Genomic DNA, 12,770 nt, shown 5'->3' with positions numbered 1-12,770 from the left:
TGACCAAATTGGATTCGCATATGCCTTGGAGCGAAGGCGTGCCATCCTTGGCGCGCGTTCGTTACAAGTAATATTTAAAACGCTCTGTAGTTCTCAATTTATTATAAGACTCTTGGAAAAGAAATTACACTGAAAATGACCGGTAGGACGATGCTTCTACGCCGAGTGTCGGTTACTCGTCGTAATTAAATAGTTCACAGGGGAGTTGTAAACGTTAAATAATTCCTGTCTGCTGTGAATACATAAACGCCTACGGACGGAAGGGTCAGAAAAAACTGCTGTAAACCTTGCATTATCATGAAAGCTTGGGGGAGTTAGTGAACCATAACAAAAAATTATAAAACCGTGCGATGAAACGAATTGACAACACCACTGTGATGCGTTGTTTTGTGTTTTTATTTTGGTTTATTGACACTATACCGAAACAAATAATACAATCGCAAACCCAAGTATGTCTGAGCAAGTTACGTGTATTTGTGTCCATTCGATCAAAAGAGTTAATTACAATAGATAACTCAACATAGTTATCACACCAATACAGCTTCGCTATTTTGTCTTCACAGTAGTGCAAGACCTCTGAATTGTCTTTTATTACAGTGTGCGCTGAAGTGATATCGACACTTGTGTCCCTACAAGGAGGCTGAAATAAACTTTCATTATAACTGATTGTTCACCCTAAAAAGAATATCATTATATTAAAAGTTAGGTGGCATCAATCGATTATTCGATCACTCATTACGTTTAAAAGCATTAGTGTGGTTTGACGAGTTTTTTTTTTAAAGCAATGCTGGTAGTTTGTCCTTTCGGGATATATCCACAAAAAAGTCGATGGCGCGATAAGCCTTGGGCAGAACATTGTGTGAAGAAAACTGCAAGAAACTCTAGGCTGCAACAATGTTGCTATGGAGGGCGCTGCCTATAACGCAAACAACTGTCAACAGTCAGGAGTCGTTTCTATGCCCTTTGGCTTGTAGATTTCCACAGCAAAGGTACACAAGCATACACCTTCTTATACACTAAAAACAGTGCAGCAGCGGAAAGAGTTGTTGGAAGCCGCGCGCGTCGAATATCAGTCTTTTGGTACATAGGAACACGCGTTTCGTGCCGCGGGCCGCAGCACTTGAGATAATTGTGCAGGTGTTCCTGAATGTACCACTCATCCGTCTTTGCGCAAGAAAAGTGACCAGCACTGATAAAAGCGCTCTTCGACGACGCGTTGTTTGAAGTGCGGCTCGCAGACGCAAAGAGGCGGGCCACTATGTTTGAAGATCCAGTTGCTCTTGTTAGGGAAACGAAAGTTCTCGCGAGGTACCCTGCATCCCACAAAAGAAACCTTCCCGATCTGATGTTATTAAAACGATCTCAAAACGGTTGAATATGCTGGCAGCATTCATGAAGGCCAACCCTTCAATATGAAAGTAATCGAAATGCAACGTTCTTTGAATACCTCGACAAAAAATGAAGTATGGACTCAAGAAATTGTTTCTGTGTAGGATGCTGGGATAGTAGGACATTCAGAGAAGCCTTAAATAGTCGTTATATATTGCAATGGTTTGTGCTAGCATAAAAGCTTAAAGTCTTCTTGGTTTATCCTTCCGCCATTGCGAAAAAGTAACCCAAGATATATCGGAGTTCGGAACTCTTTCCGCACGTCGGTTTCACAGAAGGGGCAGGGTATCAAGAAAATGAAAGCATACGATCAATCTGTAAGTAAAATCGAAACTTTTGTTGATTGCTCTTTGCTTCCGATGAAGCGCTTCTCCAGAGAATCTGGTGTTTCCATCAGGACCTAGATGTTTAATAATGAGGTACTACGGCCTCTCGTATGAACGTTGGGTGCCATATTAACAGATTGTTGAACTTTCTGCACGAGTGCAACAAATTTATGAAGAGGTGCTGAACGAAAAAAAGGTTGCTTAGGAAGCTTCAGTATTGCTGTAAATATGCCTACTCAAAGAGAACACAACGCAGTGTGTATCCATAAGCAACTCGGTAAATTCGACAGTAAACTTTTGGGGGGTTTGTCCTGTTGATATACATTTTAGTACCTAAACGAGGCCTGCCTAAGGAAATAAAAAAGTTTATAACAGTGAACGTTTGCCATATGATTGTCTAATGCTGCATCTGTTTCGTTTCCCCTCTTACCGTTTCCCCTCCTTGGTATTTCGTTTTGCCTCCTGGCAGTCATTTGCGCATTGAAAAGTCTTCTCCGCTGCCATCGAAAAATGTCTTGCGATCCTCATCATCAGACTCCATTGAGAAGACCTTGCCGAACTACCCACCAATGTCGCCATTGAACTGCAAGTAATGCTCTCCACAGCAGCTGGCAGCAGCACTACTTGTGGAACGTCTGTTCACATTTGTTGTTGTGGTCTTTATGATACTCCCGCCAAAATCTCCGCTATACATCGCAGTACGCTAAGAGGCGGTGATGTGGTTTTTTTATGTCTGCCTCAGAAGAATTATGAAGATAAAAAAATCTTCAAAACAGTCGTTTTGCTTCAAATGTTTTGCTTCAAAATTTTGTAGGGCGCTTTCTAACATCTAGACATTTAGTTCATCTATGTCAAAAGTATTTACAGACAAAATAAAAAAGGATTAGGTGTGGAGGTGGTGCACAACGAAGAGGGACTTTTATCGGCAATGGAGCTGTAATGGCTGCACAATACTCACAACACAAAGGCAGACAAGAAGAAACGCCTCGTAATTGAGAATGAATCTGACAGAAGCTAAATGTGTTTTAAGAACTGCCTACAAAAAGAATTACACATTGTAGCTGTCTCTGTAACGCCAAAAGAACTGGTAAACAGCGTGGCTGGTAAACAAGGTGGCTAAAATGTGACACACCGAATTGGCCAACTTACCCATGGAGATTCTCATCGTCCCAAACAAGGCCTACATAATTACCAGAAACACCGACGTCGTCGACGGGCTTTTCAACGGAGCGGTGGAAAGCTTGACGTGTCGAGTCTTTCTAGGATGTGTGGGCGCATGTTTCACGGTGTTACCGATAAGCATTTTAGCTTCGCCCCTCTCATCATCATTCACTTCGTGGAGATGGTGGCATTTTTTTCTCACTAATTAACATGATTTGCTGATGCGTTCATTAAATTGCCCGTCAGTGTGACTGGCACAAAGCATTGTTTTGAATGAACCTAAGTTCGATTTTCTCGCCAAAATTTTATGAAGCTGCCTCACACTAACATAATCAACATTACCACGTGTATGCCGTATTTGAACATAGTTTTCAATACACTATATTTATGTTCCAACTGTTGTTCCTAATGGTAGAAGTTGGGATACCGCCTCTCGTTATATTGACAGGAGTAATACAACCTGAGGGCAGTAACTGAATGTTGCTCGATTTCTTCATCAAACAAAATGTACGTTAGGTGAAAGGCAGTCACCTACAAAAACACAGTTCTCAAAGTACGTAAACCCCTCGAATCCAAGGATGTTAAAATAGCGCAAGTGCGATGGTTGGGTATATAATTATGTCGTGAACAATAACGCGGCCTCTCAGCAAGGAACTTCAGTGTTTTTACGTCGGCCTCCGGAGTCAAAATCTACATGATCTGGCACTTCTTTCATTTCAACACTGCCTTCTCATTAGGGTAATCGTAGCGTCAGTCCATTTGCTGTCAACGACAGACTGTTTATTTACCAGAACCGTAAGGTTGTAATAGAGTACAAGGAGTCACTGCCTCAAGACCAGGGTTTAATGAGTTCCCCTTCTGGCGTTTGCTCGTTTATGAAGTATTCAGCGAAAATTTCTCTTTTTCTCTGTATTCTGGTGATCCTGTAACCAGTACAATATTCAATAAAATACGGCAAACATTTGTCACAGCTGGTAAGATATTAACCTGTCTGTATTATCGGGGAAAATCTTCAAGAGATAACTGCGCTTCAAGGAGGTAAACACATAGTTTAAACAATGACCTCTTGATCAATTTCTGCCACCTTTCGTAATTTCAGTAAAGAAGGTCGCCTTCAGATTATGGAGGTAGTTTTTTCATGTTAGAAAACAAGGTCTACAGATGCACTAAGACTGTTGGAATGTAGGATAATGAAAGCGCTACAGTCCCTCGGGAGCAGTGTTGGTAGCATTTATTCTGCATTTGTTCATTTCTTACCTGCATTCTGGACTCTGTCTGCGGTGTCGCGGGTATCGCTCGTGGTTTAGCACGAACTTTTTGCAACTGGTACATATAATGCAGTGGCTGTCTTATTTCCGAATGCAACCCGGAGCCCTCTTCTACGGCGCTACTCGCCGCTGTGCAGCGTCGGCACGTTAAACCTCATAATAAACCAATATTTTTCAGTACAGACCAAAACAGTTTATCGACACGTGTAATCGCAGATGCGCGAGCCAAACAGCTCTCTTTCTCTTGAAGGGACTCTGAAACCCTTCCGATAAACGTTTTTCCTATTTTCTTCGTGTCTGGGAGCGCTGCTAAAGCTGTCGTTATCGCCAGCACGGAGCGTCACTGCGTGATATATTCGTCGCAGCAGATCTGCTTTCTGTTTCTGCTTCGCTTATGTGGCTCTTTTAATAGTTTTAATCAAATGTTTTCATTGCTGCCACTAAAGAAAAGCCAGGCAATCCCCGCTACATTTTTGCAGTGATGCAATTCGAGCGTTAGATAGAAACGAAGACTGGGAAAGTGAGAAAAACCTTCTCAGCAAGTTTATAAGTCATTTTATGGGCATAGAGCAGTAATTTTTGGTTGAGGTACCGTGCGGCCCCTAAGGTAAGTACTGGAGGTTTTGGTTGACTACGTTGTGCAAGCATTTAATATTTCAAAAATAAGTTGAAAGAAGTGTTACACCCCTTAAACAGGCGTGGCTGTACGCGTGCTTAGGCGTTGTCGAGCAGCTTTGGTTGGCACATTTTTTTTTTGTGAGAGCCGATAAAAATTGAGGCGCCGTTTTGCTGCTACAGACAAAAGCGGTCGCGTATTTTTTTCTCCATGGGCAACGAATGCTGTCGCATTAGAAATGCACAATTCAACGTCCGTAGCGAGGACGGTACGCAGCACGCCGTATGACGGCGATGGTTACAAAACAAGGAGGGTAGAAATTTTTTTTTGTTGCTGAAATTTTGTTGACTTTAAAACTGTGCTTGTGCACTGGAATTTATGAGGCTTGACCTGCCACTCAAGAGTATAAGTTGTGAATTTTGGCATTTCTGTAAGAAGCCTTTTCCCTGTGCAGACCACCATAGATACTGGGTAACTCGGGATACAGATAAGCTACTGAAACTCTGTGCAAACAGGTTAGTCCTGCGGCATGTGGTTCTGTCCAACACACTTCCGTCACACGCATACACACAAAAAAACAAAATTTGCAGTGTCCGGCCAGTGGCGTATGGGCATTCTTTTCTTACTGAATAAAACTTATTCAATAAGTGTTGCTTTCTATGCACAATGGTCGGTCTTCCGCGTGGCATCCACAACCACTTTATCTTTACGATTTTAAATCATCGTATGGTCTCCCAACTAATGTGCTCCAAGCCCGCCCCATAAAGTATGCGTTATATTTCAGAGGAAAAGTTGGACACATAAAACTGAGCAAGGATGTAATTCGCAATTGTAATATTGTCGACTAGTTTAAGGCAGAGGGTGAAGACAGAGAAAGTGTCTGCGACGACAAAATTGGACATTCACTTGAAAAGCAGCCATACGACTACAACCGAGAGTTGCATGCGAGAAACTTCGCATTTGAAGAATGTTAGTTCTGGTCCAGGCTTCATATCGGGTGGATGCAAATTTTCCCTTCGCTGCCATAAATATCTCTTCCAATAATTGATACGTTGGTTATTTCATGACGCGTAGTTGTTCATATAGCTTTGGGTGGAGTAAAAGCGGACGCCATTGATTACTGTTTTCATGCTTGAGAATCTGTAAGATGAGCCGATCTACTTTTACAATACGCATGTTTCGGATATAGTAAAACGAATATATGTAAAACACATGTAGTAAAAGTACGTTGAATAATGTCCTCGCCAATAACTGTGGTATAACATTAGAGAGGATATTATAGAGTGTGGATCTAATGCGCATTAATAACGAAAACAGGGCGGGTGAAAGATATTTCGATTACCCTTTTAGTAAATCCAAACAGAGTTCCAGTATGACAACAGCTAAATCTACACAAAGGCGTAGATCTACATCAGTAACGAAAACCATAGCTCTGATAAATAAAAACATATCGACCAATGAACTATGTTACCATCTTTTTATTTCGAGCAAAACCTACGACTGGGGAGATAGTGTAATTTGTAATATTGGTGGCTAATACTGATGCCTCTATTTCGCAGGTCGCCACCCGCACGTTAGCCATGACACCACCGGAAGACGCCAATGATAGTAGCACGCTGGAAATCCTCGACGTAGCCGGAAATGGGTCAGCGCCTACCTCCTCAGGCGTGTGGACGTCTCCGGGAGAGGACGAGGACATCTTTCAGAGGATGGACGTTCGCGTCAGCCTCATTTTTGCCTACTCCATCGTCTTCTGCTGCTGCTTTTTTGGTGAGCCCATTTATTTCTTCCTAGCTGTAAGATTCGTGCTATCCCATAACTTTACTTAGTACCACTTAAAAGACGACGGACTGACGAAAAGCTGTCTCTGCATGTTATGGAGAAAGGGACACAAAGAATCATGGGTTCACTTACGTGAGTCAGAATAACAACATTTATTTCACAGCATATTATTTTTGTAACAGTTCGTTGCATACTGGAGCTAACCGTGTATTTATTGTGCGTTTTTGGAAGACAGAAAAAATAACTGCAGCGTAACCTACAGTATTACAAGTCCGATTAAAAGCATGAAGTGACATTCTGTATTCTTTGTAAACGAAGGTCACCTTTGTTTGACAACAGGTGGCTCAAAAACTCAACCAAAAATGAACTTTATCGCCGAAAAGTGCCGGCAAGATGTAGGAGGCGGTGCATTGTCTGTACGCTACCTCACTAAGTGCGGTTGGTTGTTGCAATTCAGGCCACAGACCAAGCCTGCTAGCTTGGTTTGGTACACCATACTTCGGGGGCGCGGTCTGTATCAAAGAGAAAACAGTTAAAGAAAAAATTACTGAGAAATGTTTAGACGCACTCAACGCCACATATCACCTTTTGTGGTCACAATAGCCGTCGTGATGGTTCCGTCTGCAGGACATTTTAGAAAATTTGAAAAAAAAAGTGTTTTAGGGCATAAAATTTGAGAGCAACCTTAGACGCACGGATAAAAGAAATGCGTACTTCTAGGACAATTTGCGGCCTCACGAGGCTTGCTATGAGACTTGTGTGCTCCTTTTGAGCCTGGAGGCCAAATTAACCCCGACATTTTGCAAGGTAATGCCCGAGTAATACGTGCCTACCTTCTTTGTTTCAGGCAACCTGCTGGTTGTGATTGTGGTTGTGGTTCATCGGCGCATGCGCACCATCACGAACTTCTTCCTCACAAACTTGGCGGTGGCCGACCTGTGCGTTGGACTCTTTTGCGTCTACCAGAACATGTCCGTGTACCTGATGGACGAGTGGCCCTTTGGAGACTTCCTTTGTCGGATGTACTTCTTTATACAGGTGTGTAGGAGGGCTGGTGTTCTGAACTCACAAACTCAGTAATTCGCTAGTATCTGGTCTACTCAGCTCTAACTCTATCCAAGCAGGCTTTTTTATGTGTACGTGTCTGCTTAACAATAAACCGCGCTGCGCGATCAGATCAACTTTAGCGGAAACCGGACGCGAACGCAGCTGTGCTAAATAGAGAAAAATATTTATATTTAAAGTGTATTTATAGTTGAAAAAAACTATTAACATCAATGCATGAGCTCGCGACTTTTTACTCCAGTAATGATCGCCGGATATTTTCCGGAACAAAAGCAGTGAATACCAATACACTTGTATGCTTGGACACCGACGAAAGCGTAGCTATTAAGAGAGCGAGCTGCGTACGACACTGTTCTCTAAGCTGATGAACTCCTGACGTCCTCGAGTTTCCCGGTTGGGAAGGAATTTTCGCTTTTTCAGTGTTTTGGTGAGGAGTATCGAATACGATTTCTGCGGCCCAAACAAACTTCAGATGTGAAGTCGGTGCAGCAGCGCAAGGAGTTGTATAAATTCACGATGGTAGGCTCAATTACGTAGATTTGTGTTTTCTGTCTCACAAAAGTTATCTCGTTGCTCGTCTAAACATCAGATAAGCATGCAACCCGGTTGTCCAAGACATCATGCTTACGACATGCTATGAGAACCGGAAGGAAATTCTTTGATCAAAATATCGGGTTCAGTAAATCTTAGCGGGATCGGAAAAGACAGGATTCGCATATAGGCAGTACCCTCTCGCGCTAGCAAATATGACGATTGGATCAGAGTCCGTCTGTAGCAACCAGTTGCGGAACTCCGCCTCCGAAATTTTGTGGTGGTAGCCTCCTTGCTTTGCGGAAGATGAGGGGCAAATGCACTTGCGGCGCACGTAGGGAGAAAACTGGGGTTTGCCTAACATTTACTTATGAACAACACTTAATACTGTAAAGCTTGTGGTTTAAATTAGAGAGCATATCTTATGGAAGTATTTATTAATATCGGTTTTTTCATGACTTATGGCGGCAGCCGCAAGCATTTCAGTACTACAACTTTCTGCTATCAGACGACTGGCTCGTCAGATTTCCCCTTGCTTGCCCGTGTTTGCACTCGCGTAGGGGGCCAACAGCGGGCCGAATTTTAAGTGCAGAGCACTTTAGGCGCTCGTCTTGTCGTCTTAGCTCGCTCGCTCAACCCAAGTATATAGAGCACCAAGGCGGCCTCCCGGGGTAACGCTGTTCGCGGCGTTCCCCAGAGGCGTAGAAAGCCAAGCGGTTTAAAAGTTATAAGCGTTCGAAACTCGCGAAGCGCTGGCGTTTGGCATGCCTCTTCCCGTTATTTAGCGCAAAGAAAACTATATGTACATTTGAGGAAAAATATACGGAATTAACCAGCAGCGCCCGCGTTTTTTTTAGTTAAAGACGCCCGTTGGTTTGGTTTTTACGATAGCAAACGCAAAATGTGGCGCTGCAACGCCGGCACGTGTGGGGAGAAAAGCACAAAAAGAATAGAACTCCCGCTGGCACAGTTTCAGGCAGGGGCGCGCGAGCACTGCGAAGGCGAGAAATTTGAATTGCATCGGGTGGTAGCAGTAAGCGGATAACGGTGGTATAGCCCATTATGCCGAATCACGGCTCTGCACTTCTGACAGCTTTCACACTGAGTGGAACGGCTTTAATTTTTGATAAATCGGGCCTATGGGGAGTTCCGCAACTGGTATATATCAAGTAACTCTGGCTTGAACTGCACTCGTTCTTACACGCACAATTCTGATGGCTCAGGTCGCCAGAAATATACAGCAAACAAAGAATAAATTCAAATTTAAATTTCAAGAGTTCGCACCCTTCTGTATAATGCGACAGCTTGCCTTGTATTTTACGTTTGCGCAGGCGCTGAGCTACACCGCCTCCGTGGGCATCCTCACCGTCATTTGCGTGGAACGCTACATCGCCATCGTGCACCCAATGTGGAGCAAACACGTCATCACCATTCGCCGCCTCCGAATCGTCGTCCTGTCCGTGTGGCTCGTCAGCGCCGGATTCTGCTGTCCCCGCCTAATCATGTGCGGTACGGCCGAGGTTCCTGCGCACGACGATCCGCGCAGGACCGTCCACATCTGCATCATGCGGCGCTTCCTCTACGACTCGCGCACCTACGACGTGCTCAACTTTGTCGTGTGCTTCTTCGTACCGATCGCCATCATGACAGTGATGTACTCTATCATTGGACTCCAGCTCTGGCGTAGCAGCGTGCCCACAACGTACTCCACCGGTGGTCCCAGAAGAGCCACGTTGGAGCTGATTCCGTTGGCCAGGGGCAACTCTGCTGCAGCGGCACAGAGCCGCGAAAGTCTTCTGCAGCACAGCGTCGTGTACACGACGACGCGCAGCGTCGCCAAGAAGCCCAAGCATTCCATGGGCAGGAAGCACGGCTTTCCGGTGTGCACGTCCAACCACGTCCATCACCAGTACCAGCAGCAAGCCGCCGCGACGGTGCTCCGGGCTAGGCGCAAGGTCATACGGCTCCTAGTGGCCGTGGTGCTGGGCTTTGCCGTGTGCAATCTGCCGTTCCACGCGCGCAAGTTCTACCAGTACTGGTCTTCAGGGTACGAAGGGGCATCCAAGTCTGCAGTGAGCCTAACCATTTTCACCACGCTAGTGCTCTACATGAATTCCTTCATCAATCCCATTCTGTACGCGTTCCTTTCGGACAACTTCCGCCGGAGCATGAAGGACGTGCTGGTGTGTCGTTCTCGCCGAAAAGTGCGGCGCTTGTCATCGAACCGCTCCAACGGAAAGACAACTGCTTCGTCTGTCTTCCAGCACGCGGAAAACACAGTGGTGCATACAAACGGCTTCGTTTGAGAAAGGCTGTTAGTCGCAGCTGTGCGGCCTGTACTGGGCCAGCTGCGATGTTTATGAGGACACGAAGGGAACCTGGAACTATGTCTGTGATTACGGCTTCAGCGCAGCTTGCCCGGGGTGGAACGTCTTGCGTCCTCGATGGGGACCTCATTATTCCATGGATTCTTCCTGAACTGCCGAAGGTGGCAATAGTGAGTAATATTATTCGTGATCCATAATTGCTACTGTCACAGAGTGGTAGCTGCTCTAGCCTTGGTGTCGAGGTCCTGAATGCGGCTTAACTACCAAATGCATGTAGTGTGAACATAAAAAAACCTAAGTGTAATATTTGCGTAGCGTTCCCTAGGCGGAAATTCGCTGATTACAATAAAACGTTAGTTACCGGTTTTGGCGCATGGCAATGTGGCATTAAGCTTTTTCTGGCTTCCTTCCAGCAAGATCCGTAGGTTTCCGCAGCGAAAAAAAGCAAAAGGAAAGGCAGGGAGGTTACCCAGGTGGATAACAATGTTTTCTACACTCATTCGAACAACTGGCGCATGGGGGGGATACAACCGATAGGGCAAACAGTATAAGGGAGTGAAAACGGTTGCATGTTGCCGTTAAGGGCAGCGAAATTGTGCCCCGTTCTTACAAAATATGAAATGTGACTCTCCGACTCGAGGAGGTGATGTGAGAATACTTGTTACGTAGCGTATGAAAACCATTCAACTTCTTTGCATACCAGGGGATAAAAGTTTATTTTGTAAGGCTACTTTTTTGTAAGATGCTCGTCATTGGTTTGATATATCAGCCCCGAAGGCGGATCTTCCTTTACAGCAGGAATCTTGCGCCTATGTACCACTCTTCAGGGGTGATCAAGCCAGGTTTATTTTCGGTGCGGACTTTAACTTGCCTGACATTTACATGACAAATATAATAGCTACTTGCATCCATAAGAAACACCCAAAACTATAGAAATTACGGCCTTTTTATGTGATGGAAACGAGAATATTATAATACACCAGTAGCTTTACTGGTAGATACAGCCACATGCTCGTCATGCCAAATTCAAATTCTGCAGTAAATCGTTGAGAGACAGCCATTATTTACGGACACTATGAACGTAAACTTGTCTTTGCCATTGTTAATTTGAAATGAAAAACGAAATTGCCTTTTCTGTGAAACACTTCTACCGAGTAGATAATGTAGCTTGGACCATTTAAAAACTAGTTTCGCCAACTTCCTTGCTCACCGCAGAGGAACGTTTTTGGGGGTATATGTTCAGTTATATATATTTGCATTCTTAAGACTGTGTTGCGCAATACAAGGTTAAGAGGAAAAAGTACAGCCCTTGACACTGATCACCAGAGATATTTGTCACAACAGAACTACACTAATTCGGACGGATGCCTTAGCGGCCTGTTTCGGATATCACTGCGATACGTACCCAATCTCGAAGCAAAACGAAGCAAGCGAAACATTTCTTCTGTGGTTGCAGTTACAAAATATTTCAGAGAAACACCTCGGAAATTCTGTAGATGTCTAACTGGTAGCTACTCAAACCACCTATCGTTAGTGGTTAACGGTTTATTAAAATTGTTTTCCGCAGGCCACTGCAGCTTCAAGGGCTTGAAAATCTACGAGCTTTCATCGTCTTTGCCTTGTCTGTCGGCGTGCTGTTCAAGACTACCACGAGCGGTGCTCCCTCGCGCAACTGGCCAGCTCCGGCGCTACGCTCACACTGTTTTAACGAACTCTTGTACCTAACATTTCTTCGTGTCGTCCTATGGCCCATAACCGCATCCGTGTGCATACGCTCGAGAACTGAACACGGATTTGTGGCATCTGTCTCATCTATACCGTTGTTGTGTGGTTGTTCGGACAGGCCAATATCATTCATTAGACTCGTTTTTTATGAGATACCCTAACCATTGAAACTTGAACTATGGTTAGTTTAGATTTGTATTCCATTGCTTTTCTATTAGAACATCTGTGCTCGCATTGCGTTTTTCTGACTGTCGCGTAATCTGAAGACATTGATATATCTGAAGTGTTTATCACGTTTTTGCACTGAATTCGCATTCGTCATTATGGCTGTCTTGTACTAAACGTAGAAAGTGTCTTAATATTTACACGATATACAGGAACGAAATAAGGTGGGATTCTGAGCGCTAGGGAAGTGTGGTGATAACAGCAAGAACAATTTTCATCACAGGGCGTAGGGATGCTGAATACACGCACATATTGCTTCTTGGGTTGTAAAGCATCTCTTTAGGCGGTAGATCTGCTCAAATTCAAAAGTATGTATGGTGAATGACCTGATAGTCCAAAGTGGCATTTGCCCTAT

General features: G+C 44.3%; 1 protein-coding gene across 1 annotated transcript in view; it reads left to right on the top strand.

The window, feature by feature from the left end:
* LOC144157931 (trissin receptor-like) overlaps positions 1–12,432 on the top strand; it is an 85,376-nt gene extending 72,944 nt beyond the window's left edge. Inside the window, exons 2-5 of the mRNA XM_077688644.1 lie at positions 6,320–6,530; positions 7,390–7,580; positions 9,470–10,635; positions 12,033–12,432. Coding sequence (XP_077544770.1) covers positions 6,341–6,530; positions 7,390–7,580; positions 9,470–10,444 — 1,356 coding nt within the window. The 5' untranslated portion in view covers positions 6,320–6,340 and the 3' untranslated portion in view covers positions 10,445–10,635; positions 12,033–12,432. The remainder of the gene's footprint in view (positions 1–6,319; positions 6,531–7,389; positions 7,581–9,469; positions 10,636–12,032) is intronic.
* The last annotated feature ends 338 nt before the right edge of the window (positions 12,433–12,770 follow it).

The sequence above is a fragment of the Haemaphysalis longicornis genome, unplaced genomic scaffold (genome assembly GCF_048455015.1).
Source record: "Haemaphysalis longicornis isolate Haplotype H1 unplaced genomic scaffold, Haemaphysalis longicornis Haplotype H1 scaffold_10, whole genome shotgun sequence".
Taxonomy (NCBI): Eukaryota; Metazoa; Arthropoda; class Arachnida; order Ixodida; family Ixodidae; genus Haemaphysalis; species Haemaphysalis longicornis.
Note: the sequence above shows the minus strand (reverse complement) of the source record. Positions and strands in the feature narration are given on the sequence as shown.